General features: G+C 43.2%; 1 protein-coding gene and 1 long non-coding RNA gene across 3 annotated transcripts in view; both read right to left on the reverse strand.

Moving 5' to 3' along the window:
- Positions 1-14,453, reverse strand: part of LOC110492202 (beta-catenin-like protein 1) — a 40,709-nt gene extending 26,256 nt beyond the window's left edge. For both annotated transcript variants that reach the window (XM_090203232.1, XM_090203231.1), the window contains exons 1-5: positions 14,291-14,453; positions 11,721-11,906; positions 6,088-6,194; positions 2,709-2,853; positions 2,420-2,512 (exon numbers count right to left, since the gene is read on the reverse strand). In XM_090203232.1, coding sequence (XP_090059358.1) covers positions 2,420-2,512; positions 2,709-2,853; positions 6,088-6,194; positions 11,721-11,906; positions 14,291-14,320 — 561 coding nt within the window. In that variant the 5' untranslated portion in view covers positions 14,321-14,453. The remainder of the gene's footprint in view (positions 1-2,419; positions 2,513-2,708; positions 2,854-6,087; positions 6,195-11,720; positions 11,907-14,290) is intronic.
- A 987-nt stretch (positions 14,454-15,440) lies between these two features.
- On the reverse strand, positions 15,441-17,133 carry LOC149976920 (uncharacterized). The gene is made up of 3 exons (XR_016487350.1): positions 17,004-17,133; positions 16,749-16,789; positions 15,441-15,560 (listed from the first exon to the last, which is right to left on the reverse strand). It is a non-coding gene; the product is annotated as an uncharacterized LOC149976920 (long non-coding RNA).
- Positions 17,134-17,794: the final 661 nt, after the last annotated feature.

Consider the following 17,794-nt stretch of genomic DNA (forward strand, 5'->3'; position numbering starts at 1 on the left):
CATACTCCCATAAAAGACCTTAGCTAGAAAGACCAGAAAAGACCAGGCAAGTGTCATGTTTGTCCATCTTGAGATGCCGTAGCCAGTTTACACTTCCTCAAAATAGTCAAAATTATGGCGCTGTGGTCTAGCGCACTGCATCGCAGCGCTAGCTGTGCCACCAGAGACCCAGGCTCTGTCATAGCCGACCGCGACCGGGAGGTCCGTGGGGCGACACACAATTGGCCTAGCGTCATCCGGGTTAAGGAGGGTTTGGCCGGTAGGGATATCCTTGTCTCATCACGCACCAGCAACTCCTGTGGCGAGGCGGGCGCAGTGTGCGCTAACCAAGGTCGCCAGGTGCACAGTGTTTCCTCCGACACATTGGTGTGGCTGGCTTCCGAGTTGGATGCGCTGTGATAAGAAGCAGTGCATCTGAATAGTCTGAATTAATCTAAGACAACTCAAGAAATCTGTCATTAATTTTGCAGTTTTTGCAGAGATCTTAGTCACACAATTTTACATCTAAGATGTTCGGTGCAGTATTTCTTGAGTGAAAAAATATGCATGAAAACGAGTCATCTATCATTGAATGACAAACACTTTATTGAAGGATCCCTACTGTTGACCAATGACCGACGAAGGGGTGTAGACTTCAGCTCTGAACTTTGGCTCGCCTCAAGATTTTTCTTTGGAACGAACAGCCCCCCAAAAAACTTGCCTAAGACCAGAACTAACACAAACGTCACAAAGTGTTGTCATAATATATGCACAAGCTGTTTTGGATGGGAAGCATGCGGACGCCTTAACCAGTTAGAGCTCTAGGGGCGCTATTTCATTTTTGGATAAAAAACGTTCCCGTTTTAAGCGCGATATTTTGTCACGAAAAGATGCTCGACTATGCATATTCTTGACAGTTTTGGAAAGAAAACACTCTGAAGTTTCAGAATCTGCAAAGATTTTGTCTGTAAGTGCCCCAGAACTCATTCTACAGGCGAAACCAAGATGATGCATCACCCAGGAATTAGCAGAATTTCTGAAGCTCTGTTTTCCATTCTCTCCTTATATGGCTGTGATTGCGCAACGAATGAGCCTACACTTTCTGTCGTTCGCCCAAGGTCTTAGCAGCATTGTGACGTATTTGTAGGCATATCATTGGAAGATTGGCCATAAGAGACTACATTTTCCAGAGGTCCGCCCGGTGTCCTTTGTCTAAATTTGTGCGTAATCTTCAGGTGCAGGCATTTTCTCCTGGGATTCAGGAGAGAAACCATGTTTCCAAGAACGATGTATCAATGAAGAGATATGTGAAAAACACCTTGAGGATTGATTCTAAACAACGTCTGCCATGTTTTCAGTCGATATTATGGAGTTAATTTGGAAAAAAGTTTGCGTTTTGAGGACTGAATTTATGGATTTTTTTTGGTAGCCAAATGTGATGTATAAAACGGAGCTATTTCTAATACACAAGGAATCTTTTTGGAAAAACTGAGCATCTGCTATCTAACTGAGAGTATCCTCATTGAAAACATCAGAAGTTCTTCAAAGGTAAATGATTTTATTTGAAGGCTTTTATGTTTTTGTTAATGTTGCGTGCTGGATGCTAACGCTAATGCTAACGCTAAATGCTAACGCGAAATGCTAACTCTAGCTAGCTACTTTTACACAAATGATTGTTTTCCTATGGTTGAGAAGCATATTTTGAAAATCTGAGATGACAGTGTTGTTTACAAAAGGCTAAGCTTGAGAGATGGCATATTTATTTCATTTCATTTGCGATTTTCATAAATAGTTAACGTTGTGTTATGCTAATGAGCTTGCTGATAGATTTACACAATCCTGGATACAGGGGTTTTTTCATAGCTAAACGTGACGCAGAAAACGGAGCGATTTGTCCTAAACAAATAATCTTTCAGGAAAAACTGAACATTTGCTATCTGAGAGTCTCCTCAATGAAAACATCTGAAGTTCTTCAAAGGTAAATGATTTTTTTGAATGCTTTTCTGTTTTTTGTGTAAATGTTGCCAGCTGAATGCTAATGCTAAATGCTACGTTAGCCATCAATACTGTTACACAAATGATTGTTTTGCAATGGTTGAGAAGCATATTTTGAAAATCTGAGATGACAGTGTTGTTAACAAAAGGCTAAGCTTGAGAGCTAGCATATTTATTTCATTTGATTTGCGATTTTCATGAATAGTTAACGTTGCGTTATGGTAATGAGCTTGAGTCTGTATTCACGAACCCGGATCCGGGATGGGGAGATCAGAAAGGTTAAGACCGACCATTTTCACTAAGGCAATGGACATTAGCTGGGATTGAATCTGCTTTTAATCTATTGAGTTTATCATCCGCATCAATATGGTTGTAGCGGGGGTGAGAAATAACACAAAATGGCAGCTAGCCATGACTAGATTGTATACAAACAAAATGGACTCACCAAAGAGTCTATGAGTACTTCCGCGCCCTCCTCACTTTCTTGAAGTGTGTCAATGTCCGTCAGCTCTTGTAACAAATCAACCACTGCAATGGCGATATGTAGGAGAGGCTAAGGATTTTTACAGTGGGTATTAATATGTTAGATTTTTTCTAGGTTCAGTTTTGAATCATTAGTAGCCTTATTCAAGGTAAAATGCATAGAATAGCATTAGTCAATGGTTTAACAAGTGCAGGTAAATTAACTGAATTTAACAGTGAATGATGCCCAGTAAGCCATCTTTGAAGGAAAGGATATCTGTGTTCTCGTGGCTGAGTAAGCCCAGCAGGGAATGGACAGCATTGAGCTCCACCAAGAGGTGGTAGAGATCAGGCATGGTGGCGATGACATGCATCTCCTGGATGATGTCATTCAGATCCAGCTCTGTTTCCATGAATCTGAGCAGAGGCATAATAAAGTATGTCAGAAATGGAAAATAAATCCAGACTTGTTAAATGCAATGTCATGTAATTAAAGACTGGAGCAGATCAATTTTAGGGCTGGCACGATTACCATATAAAACGTGAAACCGACGGTTATGGATGAAGACTGCCATGAAAATAAAATAACAGTCATACCCGTTTTAACAAGAGTCTTCGGTGCCTAGGCAACGCCCCCCTCCCTGAAGTCTAGGTTGAAGATGACTACGGGTGCGTTTGTAAATTCACTCTGAAGTGCGAGTGCGCTCAGAGTGCACTCTGGGGATTCGTATATTCAGAGCGCTGTCAGATTATCTGTGCGCAAATTCAGCTCTTGGATTATTCAGAGTGCACACTGGACGCTCTGGTCTAGGGGAAAAAGTGTGCAAGCATTCTGACCTAAAGGCAGTCAAGCACCCAATTTAACTGGCTAAAGATGGCTAGCTTGCTAGCTACTGCCAGACACAAATGAGAGAACACCTCACTGACTATTTTACTCGCCCTAGTAGAGCTGGTTGGACTGTTACCTAGAGCGTTGGGGATTGTAACTGTGCTGCTAGCAACAATATATTTAAGTTTTTTTGTCTGACGTTTATTGATACCTGTCAAATTCAATGGGTGTTGTGCATTCGTAAATATATCAGTTATTCTGCACTCTGTCACACAAACAAGAGTGCTCTGATATCGGAGTAGATAGCCAAAGCAAATTTACAAACGCACCCAAAGGTTAAGATAAGAGGATTCCAATATCCCACAACTCTTCACCGCAATGAAACCAGCTTTGCTAGTTAGCAACGGCGCTGGTATTTCGCAACGGCACGTCACATAAACCTGTTAATATTCAAAAAGTTTCCACATGGAATCCTAACTTGTTATCTTCAATCTAGCCTACAGCAGCAGCCCATGCAGTCAGGAGTGGAGGAGAAAATGCACCTCTTAAAATAAAATATATACACTGCTCAAAAAAATAAAGGGAACACTAAAATAACACATCCTAGATCTGAATGAATGAAATATTCTTATTAAATACTTTTTTCTTTACATAGTTGAATGTGCTGACAACAAAATCACAACAAAATCACAAAAATTATAAATGGAAATCAAATTTATCAACCCATGGAGTTCTGGATTTGGAGTCACACTCAACATTAAAGTGGAAAACCACACTACAAGCTGATCCAACTTTGATGTAACGTCCTTAAAACAAGTCAAAATGAGGCTCAGTAGTGTGCGTGGCTTCCACGTGCCTGTATGACCTCCCTACAACGCCTGGGCATGCTCCTGATGAGGTGGCGGATGGTCTCCTGAGGGATCTCCTCCCAGACCTGGACTAAAGCATCTGCCAACTCCTGGGCAGTCTGTGGTGCAATGTGGCGTTGGTGGATGATGTGACATGATGTCCCAGATGTGCTCAATTGGATTCAGGTCTGGGGAACGGGCGGGCCAGTCCATAGCATCAATGCCTTCTTCTTGTAGGAACTGCTGACACACTCCAGCCACATGAGGTATAGCATTGTCTTGCATTAGAAGGAACCCAGGGCCAACCGCACCAGCATATGGTCTCACAAGGGATCTGGCAGTCAGGCTACCTCTGGCGAGCACATGGAGGGCTGTGCGGCCCCCTAAAGAAATGCCACCCCACACCATGACTGACCCACCGCCAAACCGGTCATGCTGGAGGATGTTGCAGGCAGCAGAATGTTCTCCACGGCGTCTCCAGACTGTCCCGTCTGTCACATGTGCTCAGTGTGAACCTGCTTTCATCTGTGAAGAACACAGGGCGCCAGTGGCGAATTTGCCAATCTTGGCGTTCTCTGGCAAATGCCAAACGTCCTGCACAGTGTTGGGCTGTAAGCACAACCCCCACCTGTGGACGTCGGGCCCTCATACCACCCTCATGGAGTCTGTTTCTGACCGTTTGAGCAGACACATGCACATTTGTGGCCTGCTGGAGGTCATTTTGCAGGGCTCTGGCAGTGCTCCTCCTGCTCCTCCTTGCACAAATGCGGAGGTAGCGGTCCTGCTGCTGGGTTGTTGCCCTCCTACGGCCTCCTCCACATCTCCTGATGACTGGCCTGTCTCCTGGTAGCGCCTCCATGCTCTGGACACTACGCTGTCAGACACAGCAAACCTTCTTGCCACATCTCGCATTGATGTGCCATCCTGGATGAGCTGCACTACCTGAGCCACTTGTGTGGGTTGTAGACTCCGTCTCATGCTACCACTAGAGTGAAAGCACCGCCAGCATTCAAAGGTGACCAAAACATCAGCAAGGAAGCATAGGAACTGAGAAGTGGTCTGTGGTCCCCACCTGCAGAACCACTCCTTTATTGGGGGTGTCTTGCTAAATGCCTATAATTTCCACCTGTTGTCTATTCCATTTGCACAACATCCTCCATGCTTCACGGTGGGAACCACACATGCAGAGATCATCCGTTCACCTACTCTGCGTTTTACAAAGAAATGGCAGTTGAAACCCCAAAATAAAATAGAAAATTTGGAGTCAGACAAAAGGACAGATTTCCACCTGTCTAATATCCATTGCTCGTGTTTCATAGCCCAAGCAAGTCTCTTCTTATTGGTGTCATTTAGTAGTGGTTTCTTTGCAGAAATTCGACCATGAAGGCCTGATTCACACAGTCTCCTCTGAACAGTTGATGTTGAGATGTGTCTGTTACTTGAACTCTGTGAAACATTTATTTGGGCTGCAATCTGAGGTGCAGTTAACTCTGAAGAACTTGTCATCTGCAGTAGAGGTAACTCTGGGTGTTCCTTTCCTGTGGCGGTCCTAATGAGAGCCAGTTTCATCATAGCGCTTGATGGTTTTTGCAACTGCCCATGAAGAAACTTTCAAAGTTCTTAATTTTCTTGATTAACTAAGTCATTTCTCTTTGCTTATTTGAGCTGTTCTTGCCATAATATGGACTTGTTATTTGACCAAATAGGGCTTTCTTCTTCCTACCTTGTCACAACACTACTGATTGGCTCAAACACATTAAGGAAAGAAAATCTAATTTACTTTTAACAAGGCACACCTGTTAATTGAAATGCATTCCAGGTGACTACCTCATGAAGCTGGTTGAGAGAATGCCAAGAGTGTGCAAAGCTATCATCAAGGCAAAGGGTGACTACTTTGAAGAACCTCAAATATAAAGTCATCCAAAGTTCCATGACCGTCACAGCCTTACGTATAAATGTCCCTCATTAACTCACCTCCCCGGGGTGTCTGGGAACTTTATCCTCAGCTCTTGGTTTTTGTAAGATCTTTTTTCAAAGGTCAGGATCATTTTCTTCACCGAACTCTCATCCACTGGTTCACCCTGAAAACAGAGTGCCCTTTTGTGAAAAGTGTAACCAAGACAACAAAAAAGTATTTTAGGAACAAGATCAGCACATTTAACGGCGCATGAGAGAAGACGGCTGATGTTTTAAGTGCTCCTAATCAACTGATTTTCTGTTCGTTTGTTTGCGTTGTTTGTAACTTATTGTTTTTACTTATTTTGTACATAATGTTGCTGCTACCGTCTCTTACGACCGAAAATACATTCTGGACATCAGAACAACGATTACTCATTGCCTGCATCCGTAATGGGTCTGCGACCAAACGACCACCCCTCATCACTGTCAAACACTCCCTAAAACACTTCTGCGAGCAGGCCTTTCTAATTGACCTGGCCGGGGTATCCTGGAATGACATTGACCTCATCCCGTCAGTCGATGATGCCTGGCTATTCTTTAAAAGTGCCTTCCTCACCATCTTAAATAAGCATGCCCCATTCAAAAAAATGTAGCACTAGGAATATATATAGTCCCTGGTTCACTCCAGACCTGTCTGCCCTTGACCAGCACAAAGACATCCTGTGGCATTCTGCATTAGCATCGAATAGCCCCCGTGATATGCAACTTTTCAGGGAAGTTAGGAACAAATATACACAGGCAGTTAGGAAAGCTAAGGCTAGCTTTTTTAAACAGAAATTTGCATCCTGTAGTACAAACTCAAAAATGTTCTGGGACACTGTAAAGTCCATGGAGAATAAGAGCACCTCCTCCCAGCTGCCCACTGCACTGAGGCTAGGAAACACTGTCACCACGGCTGGCCATGCTTTCCACCTGGCTACCCCTACCCCGGTCAACTGCCCGGCACTCTCCATAGCAACCCGCCAAATCCCCCACCATTTCTCCTTTACCCAAATCCAGATAGCTGATGTTCTGAAAGAGCTGCAAAATCTGGACCCCAACAAATCAGCCGGGCTAGACAATCTGGACCCTCTCTAAAATGATCTGCCGAAATTGTTGCAGCCCCTATTACTAGCCTGTTCAACCTCTCTTTCGTATCGTCTGAGATTCCCAAAGATTGGAAAGCTGCCGCGGTCATCCCCTTCTTCAAAGGGGGAGACACTCTAGACCCAAACTGCTATAGACCTATATCTATCCTACTCTGTCTTTCGAAGGTCTTCGAAAGCCAAGTTAACAAACAGATAACAAACCATTTTGAATCCAACCGTACCTTCTCCGCTATGCAATCTGGTTTCAAGGTCCTAAACGACATCATAACCACCAACGATAAGAGACATTACTGTGCAGCAGTATTCATCGACCTGGCCAAGGCCTTCGACTCTGTCAATCACCACATTCTTATCGGCAGACTCGACAGCCTTGGTTTCTCAAATGATTGTCTCGCATGGTTTACCAACTACTTCTCTGAAAGAGTTCAGTGTGTCAAATCGGAGGGCCTGTTGTCCGGACCTCTGGCAGTCTCTATGGGGGTGCCACAGGGTTCAATCCTCGGGCCAACTCTCTTCTCTGTATACATCAATGATGTTGCTCTTGATGCTGGTGAGTCTCTGGTACACTGGTGATTCTCTGGTACACCTCTACGCAGACGACACCATTCTGTATACTTCTGGTGCCTCTTTGGACACTGTTAACTAACCTCCAGACGAGCTTCAATGCCATACAGCTCTCCAACTCTCCTGCTCTTAAACGCAAGTAAAACTAAATGCATGCTATTCAACCGATCACTGCCCGCACCTAATCGCCTGTCCAGCATCACGACTCTGGACGGCTCGGACTTAGAATACGTGGACAACTACAAATACCTAGGTGTCTGGTTAGACTGTAAACTCTCCTTCGACTCACATTAAGCATCTCCAATCCAAAATTAAATCTAGAATAGTCTTCCTATATCGCAACAAAGCATCCTTCACTCATGCTGCCAAACATACCCTCGTAAAACGGACCATCCTACCGATCCTCGACTTCGGTGATGTCATCTATATAATAGCCTCCAACACTCTAATCAACAAACTGGATGCAGTCTATCACAGTGCCATCCATGTTGTCACCAAAGCCCCATACACTACCCACCATTGCGACCGGTACGCTCTCGTTGGTTGGCCCTTGCTTCATACTCGTCGCCAAACCCACTGGCTACAGGTTATCTACAAGTCTCTGCTAGGTAAAGCCCCGCCTTATCTCAGCTCACTGGTCACCATAGCAGCACCCACTTGTAGCACGCGTTCCAGCAGGTATATCTCACTGGTCACCCCCAAAGCCAATTCCTCCTTTGGTCATCTTTTCTTCCAGTTCTCTGCTGCCAATGACTGGAACGAACTGCAAAAATCTCTGAAGCTGGAGACTCATATCTCCCTCACTTGCTTTAAGCACCAGCTCACAGATCACTGCACCTGTACGTAGCCCATCTGTAAACAACCCATCTATCTACCTACCTCATCCCCATACAGTATTTATCTTGCTCCTTATACCCCCAGATACCTCAGTATCTCAACTTGCACATTCATCTTCTGCACATCTACCATTCCAGTGTTTAATTGCTATATTGTAATTACTTCGCCACCATGGCCTATTTATTGCCTTAACTCTCTTATCTTACCTCATTTGCACTCACTGTATATAGACGTTTTGTTTTCTTTTGTTCTACTGTATTATTTATTTAAAATTTAATTGTATTATTTAAATACTGCTTTACCGGTAACAAGCCCAAATCCCCGTCATTTGCGTGAAGAGAAGACGGAGAAAAAGAGGGTGGGGGCCTGACTTCTGAGAATTTGTAGGCGATCGAATAAACCCCCACTGCCTTCCGTTCTCCTAGCTAATGTGCAATCATTGGAAAATAAAATCGACAACCTACGAGGAAGATTAAACTAACAATGGGACATTAAAAAACAATATCTTACGCGTCAGAGTCGAGTCGTGGCTGAACGACGACATCATCAACATACTGCTTATACGCTCTATCGGCAGGATAGAACAGTGGTGTCTGGTAAGACAAGGGGTGGCGTACCATGTAAATGTGTAAACAACAGCTGGTGCACAATATCTAAGGAAGTCTCGAGGTTTTGCTCGCCTGAGGTAGAGTATCTCATGATAAGCTGTAGACACCATCTGTATTTTTTTGTAACTGTCTATTTACCAGCACAGACGGCTGCTGGCACTAAGACCACACTCAATGAGCTGTATTCCGCCATAAGCAAACATGAAAACTCTCATCCAGAGGAGGCGCTCCTAGTGGCCGGGGACTTAATGCAGGGAAACTTAAATCCGTTTTATCAAATTTCTATCAGCATGTTAAATGTGAAACCAGAGGGGAAAAAAAACTCTAGACCACCTTTACTCATCATACAGAGACGCGTACAAAGCTCTCCCTCGCCCTCCATTTGGCAAATCTGACCATAATTCTATCCTCCCGATTCCTGCTTACAAGCAAAAATGAAAGCAGGAAGCACCAGTGACTTGATCAATAAAAGTGTTCAGATGAAGCAGATGGTAAGCTACACGACCGTTTTGCTAGCACAGACTGGAATATGTTCCAGGATTATTCTAATGGCATTGAGGAGTACACCATATCACCATATCATTGGCTTCATCAATAAGTGCATCGATGACGTCATCTCCACAGTGACTCTACGTACATACCCAACCAGAAGCCATGGATTACAGGCAACTTCCACACTGAGCTAAAAGCTAGAGCTGCCGCTTTCATGGTGCGGGACTCTAACCCGGAAGCTTATAAGAAATCCCACTATGCCCTCCAAGGAACCATCAAACAGGCAAAGCGTCAATACAGGATCAAGATCAAATCGTACTACACAGACTCTGACGCTCGTCAGATGTGGCAGGGCTTGCAAGCCATTACAGACTACAAAGGGAAGCACAGGCGAGAGCAGCCCAGTGACACGTGCATACCAGACGGGCTAAACTACTTCTACGCTCTCTTCAAGGTAAATTACACTGAAACATGCATGAGAGCATCAGCTGATCCAGAAGACTGTGATCACGCTCTCCGAAGCCGATGTGAGTAAGACCTTTAAACAGGCTCAACATTCACAAGGCTACAGGGCCAGACGGATTTCCAGGACATGTACTGCAAGCATGCGCTGACCAACTAGCAAGTGTCTTCACTGACATTTTCAACTTCTCCCTGTCCGAGTCTGTACCAACATGTTTTAAGCAGACTACCATAGTCCCTGTGCCCAAGAATACTAAGGTAACCTGCCTAAACGACTACCGACCAGTAGCACTCACGTCTGTAGCCAATTTGCAAATGCCCTATGTGAGAATGCCATTCATTGACTACAGCTCAGCGTTCAACACTCAGCGTTCAACACCAAATCTCATCAATAAGCTAAGGACCCGGGGACTAAACACCTCCCTCAGCAACTGGATCCTGGACTTCCTGACGCGCCGCCACCCCCCCCCCCAGGTGGTAAGGGTAGGTAACAACACATCCGCCACGCTGATCCTCAACACTGGGGGCCCTTCAGGGGTGTGTGCTTAGTCCCGTCCTGTACTCCCTGTTCACTCGGCACGGCCAGGCACAACTTCAACACCATCATTAAGTTTGCCGATGACAACAGAGCTCGGCCTGATCACCGACAGGTCTGGCCGTGTGGTGCCAGGATAACAACCTCTCCCTCAACGTGATCAAGATTAAGGAGATGATTGTGGACTACAGGAAAAGGAAGACCGAGCACACCCCCATTCTCATCGACAGGTCTGCAGTGGAGCAGGTTGAGAGCTTCAAGTTCCTTGGTGTCCACATCACCAACAAACTAACATGGTCCAAGCACACCAAGACAGTCGTGAAGAGGACACAACAAAACGTATTCCCCCTCAGGAGACTGAAAAGATTTGGCATGAATCCTCAGATCCTCATAAGGTTATATAGCTGCAACATCGAGAGCATTCTGACTGGTTGCATCACTGCTTGGTATGGCAACGCTCGGCCTACAATCGCAAGGCACTACAGAGGGTAGTGCGTACAGCCCAGTACATCACTGTGGCCAAGCTTCCTGCCATCCAGGACCTCTATACCAAGCGGTGTCAGAGGAAGGCCCTAAAAATGATCCATCCACCCTAGTCGTAGACTATCATAGACTGTTCTTTCTGCTACAGCACGGCAAGCGGTACCGGAGCGCCAAGTCTAGGTCCAAGAGGCTTCTACCCCCAAGTCATAAGACTCCTGAACATCTAATCAAGTGGCTACCCAGACTATTTGCATTGCTGCCCCCTCTTTTACACCATTGTTACTCTGTTATTATCGATGCATAGTCGCTTTAATAACTCTACCTACATGTACATATTACCTCAATTACCTCCACTTACTGGTGCCCCTGCACATTGACTCATTACCGGTACCCCCTGTATATTGTCTTGCCATTGTTATTTTACTGCTGCTATTTAATTACTTGTTCCTCTTATTTCTTATTCTTATTTTTTAAACTGCATTGTTGGTTAAGGGCTTGTAAGTAAGCATTTCACCTGTTGTATTCGGTGCATATGACAATTTGATTTGATTGATTTTATGTCAGTAAAACTTTGCCCACCTCTTGGTCGTCTGCGTCCTCATCATCATCCATGAGTTTCTCCAGTATCCTCTTCCTGTCACCACTCGGGTCCTCACCGTCATCTCTCTCCAGGCGTCTGGCCAGGTCTCTGCCAACCTTCTTGCTTCTGGGGTCTACACCATCATCATCATCATCATCCCGCAGACGCTTTGCCCCCCTGTCAGGCTACAATGAAGATCACACCATCAACACCATGTTGAGCAGGTACATCAAAACAGAACTGCGAATGCAGTAAACCAAGGTAAATTGCTAGCTAGCATTACATTTATCTTATAAAAAAACAATCAATCATAATCACTAGTTAACTACACATGGTTGATGATATTACTAGATATTATCTAGCGTGTCCTGCGTTGCATATAATCTGACTAAGCATACAAGTATCTGACTGACCGGTGGTAGGCAGAAGCAGGCGCGTAAACATACATTCAAACAGCACTTTCATGCGTTTTGCCAGCAACTCTTCGTTGTGCGTCAAGCATTGCGCTGTTTATGACTTCAAGCCTATCAACTCCCGAGATGAGGCTCGTGTAACCGAAGTGAAATGGCTAGCTAGTTAGCTCGCGCCAATTGTAATTTTGTTGCTGGTTCGAGCCCAGGGAGGAGTGAAGAGAGGGACGGAAGCTATACTGTTACACTGGCAATACTAAAGTGCCTATAAGAACATCCAATATTCAAAGGTTAATGAAATAGAAATGGTATAGAGGGACATAGTCCTATAATAACTACAACCTAAAACTTCTTACCTGGGAATATTGAAGACTCATGTTAAAAGGAACCACCAGCTTTCATATGTTCTCATGTTCTGAGCAAGGAACTGAAACGTTAGCTTTCTTACATGGCACATATTGCACTTTTACTTTCTTCTCCAACACTTTGTTTTTGCATTATTTAAACATGTTTCATTATTTACTTGAGGCTAAATTGATTTTATTGATGTATTATATTAAGTTTAAATAAGTGTTCATTCAGTATTGTTGTAATTGTCATTATTACAAATAAAAATAAAATAATAAAAAAAAATTTAAAAAAATTTAAATCGGTATCGGCTTTTATGGTCCTCCAATAACCGGTATCGGCGTTGAAAAATCATAATCGGTCGACCTCTATTCTAAAGCATGTAAAAATCTTCTGTCCTCGGTTGCAACACTCACTACCGAGTTCCAAACTGCCCCTGGAAGCAACGTCAGCACAAGAACTGTATGTCGGGAGCGTCACGAAATGGGTTTCCGTGGCCGATTTGCTGCACACAAGCTTAAGATCACCACGTGCAATGCCAAGCGTCAGCAGGAGTGGTTTAAAGCTCACCACCAATGGAAACAAGTTTTCTGGAGTGATGAATCGCGCTTCACCATCTGGCAGTCCGACGGAGGAATCTGGGTTTGGCGGATGCCAGAAAAACGCTACAGTGCCTTGCAAAAGGATTCACCCCCTTGGCGGTTTTTCTATTTTGTTGCACTACAACCTGTAATTTAAATAGATTTTTATTTGGATTTAATGTAATGGACAGATACAAAATAGTCCAAATAGAAATTTTTAAAAATGCCAAGGTGGGGTGAATACTTTCGCAAGCCACTGTACCTGCCCTAATGCATAGTGCAAACTGTAAAGTTTGGTGGAGGAGGAATATTGATCTGGGGCTGCTTGTTCATAATTTAGGCCCCTTAGTTCCAGTGAAGGGAAATCTTAACTTGAAGGCACGCAATGACATTCTAGACGAATCTGTGCTTACAACTTTGTGGCAACAGTTTGGGGAATTCCCTTTCCTGTTTCAGCATGACAATGCCCCCGTGCACAAATCGAGGTACATGCAGAAATGGTTTGTTGAGATCAGTGTGGAAGAACTTGACTGGCATGCGCAGAGCCCCGACCTCAACCCTATACAACACCTTTGGGATGAATTGGAAAGCCGACTGCAAGCCAGGCCTAAACGCCCAACATGAGTGTTCGACCTCACTAATGCTCTTGTGGCTGAATGGAAGCAAGTCCATGCAGCAATGTTCCAACATCTAGTGGAAAGCCTTCCCAGAAGAGTGGAGGCTGTTATAGCAGGAAAGGGGTGACCAACTCCATATTAATGCCCATTATTTTGAAATGGGATGTTCGCAGGTGTCCACATACGTTTGGTCATGTAGTGTGCTCAAGAAATTACATTGCACGAAAGCAACTTTACTTTAGCTAACAAGGCTGAGCCACAGATAGAAAAAAGAGCAAATATCTTCAGCTGAGCTAAGTTAGGCAAGCGTTTGTATCACAAGATAGCTAGCTTAGCTAGCTACTGTAGTTAGTTAGCTACAGTAACTTGTTAACTGTATGTGCTAACGTTTTTTAGGCTAACTTGACATTAGATAGCCAACTCCTTAAATTTGTCACAACGTTAACTAGCTAAGCGAACTTGGTTTATTCGCTAAATACCAATCATTTTAGCCAGTAACGTTACTATAGGGCTAGAGTCAAAGACGCTGTTTACAGCACCCTTATTTTGCTAACTAACGTTACCGGTAAGTTAGCTAGCTAGGATATGAGGATATGTCTAACCAGCTAATTACCTGATAATTCAGTAGCTCGCCTACGTCCATGACGAAGTGTTAAGTTTCGGGCAAACGTTACAATTACCAACAATGAATAGTGGCTATGTCAGCCTCGCAATGTCCCGCTACAAACTTAAAACAGCAAATGTTACCGTAAAGCACTTCGTTGTCGTGATATTCTGAAGAGGAGGCTTGCTTTGAGGAACTGTGATGGGGACTTGACATTCCAAGGGCCTTAGCTGTAGGTCCCCATAAATTAAGAGCCAACACGTTTTCCTGTTTACTTTACAAGTTAAGTTAAGATACTATAGAGTGACATTGAATTTACATTTATTGTTATACGATAATTATGCAGGTGGTAACTTTTACAGGATTTCTTTATTTTATTTTCAGGATTTGCAGCATTGTAATTGCATAATCATAATACTATTATTGATTAAAAAATAATTACAGAGCAACTATGGCATGATGCAACACACGCACACACACAGTCACACACAAATACACTCTATACAGCCTTGTAGGTCCTCTAACAGAGTGTCTGTAAAATAAAAATAAAAGAGAAATAAAGATTCAGCGCAAGGCTGCATGTGAGACAAGCAGAAAACCACCTTTTCAATCTGCATCATTTGGGATTTATGAGTGTTGTCTGGCAGGGGCCTCCATGTTGTCACCCTTCACTGTGACCAGCGATCTGTGACAGTAGTGCAATAGCAACAATATCCAAACAGGAGGCCATTGTAAACCAGTCAAGCTTGCGATGCTAGCAACACAAGGGAAAAGAGAGGAGACGGGCAGTAAAATTCTAAGTTAGAAAACACAAGCACTTTGGCAAGGCAAAATACTCACACTTCATGACGCTGTTACAATTGATGGAAAATATGGTTGTTCTTACCAATCCAGTGAAGATGACCCTACTGTATAAAAGCCAAGCAGGGTGTTAATAAACAGGTGTTGATAAACAAAGAAGGAGAAAAGTGTGAGTGGCTATGGTCAACGGTCAGCAGTGTCTCCAAAACCCCCTGCTATGTAGGTAATTAAAATCTGTCTTACCTCACACTACACATGCTGTGTTTGAGATGGAAAATATACCATAAAGGCTCCAAGAAACGCTGCTGGAGGTGACATCTCTCATAACCTTGGCGGCCGTGAATGATGAGCAGTGTGTGGTAATGCTAAATTTAATGTAGGCTTTTTCCATTTCAAGGAGTCCACAATTGTTATTTTAATGTTCTCCATGGCTATATTACTTTGTCCTGTCTGGGTGTTTTGCTTGGTTGAAAGTTTCCTGCGAAGACATAAGAGAACATTGTTACTGTTATTATGAAGACTTAAAGTCGGAGAAAGAACCCATGATTAATGGTACTGCATTACAAACCAGGCCCAAGGCACTTGGCCCTGGAAACCATTGGAACATCTATTAAACCTGTAAAATTAATGTTTGGCTGAAAATAATTACCCAGAGACTTAATTACCAACGATTTTTATGGCCCTCTGGTTGTTGTAGTTTTTCTATTACCTCCCTCCTAAAGCAATAAAACAAGGCCAGCTGTGGTGCTATTAAAAACTCTCTATCCTCCTCCAGACTTAAAACTTGATTAACTGCAGTCAAAACCTTGTTTAATCTTTAATACACAGATACAACATCAACTATTGTTTTAAAGACGTTAACCTGTTCCTTAACACAAAGATGGTCAAGGAAAGCGTATAGGAAAGCCTATAACTGAGCTGTATTATATTAAAGGTACACTCAGTGAAAATTAAATTGCCACAAGCAGCACCGCAGATATTGAGATGAGCGAGATGCAAGACTTCACTCTCGCACAGTCACACATCTGTGCATGTGCATGGGTTCGCTTCACACTGTTACAGCGTGGGAGCCACAGGACAAAACAGGAGAAGTTAAGCCTCGTGTTTCAATGCTCTTAGTTGATATGGAAATTGAACCACTATGCGGTTTACTTTCTGCATCTACGTCATATCGCTGAGTCTTCCTTTAATCAACATAAGATGTGGTTACTGGTTACAGTTTCCTCTACTTTGTCCTTATGGCATTCAAATCAACATGCAGGAGCATATTCCTAACAGTGGCTTTGACAACAATGTTAATCAACAACCATCTGCAAAGGGATCCCCTGACAGAAGGAAATTCTTATCAGAACGTGATGTCTGCTTCAACATTTGTTCATATTCAGCTCCTCTATACAACAAAGAGTGTACATTGGATGTGAATACAAGTACTAGTAGAGGAGGCTGGTGAAGGGAGGAAATTTCATAAAAATGAATGGAATAAAGTGAATGAAATGGTATCAAACACATGGAAGCCAGGTGTTTGATGTGTTTGAGACCATTCCATTAATTCTGTTCCAGACCATATTTGCCTGTCCTCCCCATTTAAAGTGCCACCAGCCACCACTGCAAGTATTATATAGGAATATGTAAACTTGAGGTAAAAAAAAAAAGACCTTGTCAGTACCATTAGGGATGCATGCCTGAGGAGTCAGTGAAAGGCAGGTACTGTAAAACATAAAACAGAAGATGTCACAGATGACAGGTTTCTTCATGTCTGTTCAGCTGCAGTGCAGTCATCATGTGAGCAATGACTTTCAAGGAACATTTGCCAAAAAGTTTTTTTCAAAAATCTTTAAATCAATCAACTCTTGTTTCCTCCTGCTGAACCCCAAAGCCACCATGAATCTCCACTGTTCAACAGAATTAAATTAACTTGTACCATGATCCCTGAAGATGCTGGGCTTTTCACACAGTGTCTGCTCACTGTGTTAATGACATCTCTTCCCCCCAATGTATTTGGGCTGTGCCGCTGGATCCTTTCCATTGAATTCCACCCGTTTCCTTTCATTCGGAGCAATATAATTTCACACAAGCTGTGAGAGCTGATTACGCTAATCTGCAGAGGTCGCCAGTGATTGCATCGCAGCAGAGCAGCTACGCTGAGTGTGCCGGGCTCCACACTGTGACTTCATTATTTAACATCAGGGGGATATGGTGGCCTGACTTTGTGAAATACAAAGCATTGTTTGGCCCATGAGTCAAATGGTGCAATCAAATTAATTGCATAATTTCTTCTGAGATATTTCCACCACACACATGTTTCCCTCCACAAAACAATTGGTGGGCATAAGTGTTGTACCTACTTAAATAAAGGTTAAAACATATATTTTTTTAAATAATAAATATGGGCCTATACAGGTATAAGATCTTAATTTGATAACTTTCCTGCAATGCATTTGAGGTTTAAAAAGGCTTCTGAAATTAGTAATTTCCACATAAAAATTTCAGACTTGATTTTCCCTCACGAAAAATGTTTCAGCCCATACATACAGTGCCTTGCAAAGTATTCACCTGCCTTGGCGTTTTTTCTATTTTGTTGCATTACAACCTGTCATTTAAATGGATTATTATTTGGACTTCATGTAATGGATAGACACAAAATAGTCCAAATTGGTGAAGTGAAAAAAATAAAAAAAATAAAACTTGTTTCAAAAAATTCCAAAAAATTCA

Source organism: Oncorhynchus mykiss, chromosome 16, assembly GCF_057628025.1.
Source record: "Oncorhynchus mykiss isolate SJ-2025 chromosome 16, ASM5762802v1, whole genome shotgun sequence".
NCBI lineage: Eukaryota > Metazoa > Chordata > Actinopteri > Salmoniformes > Salmonidae > Oncorhynchus > Oncorhynchus mykiss.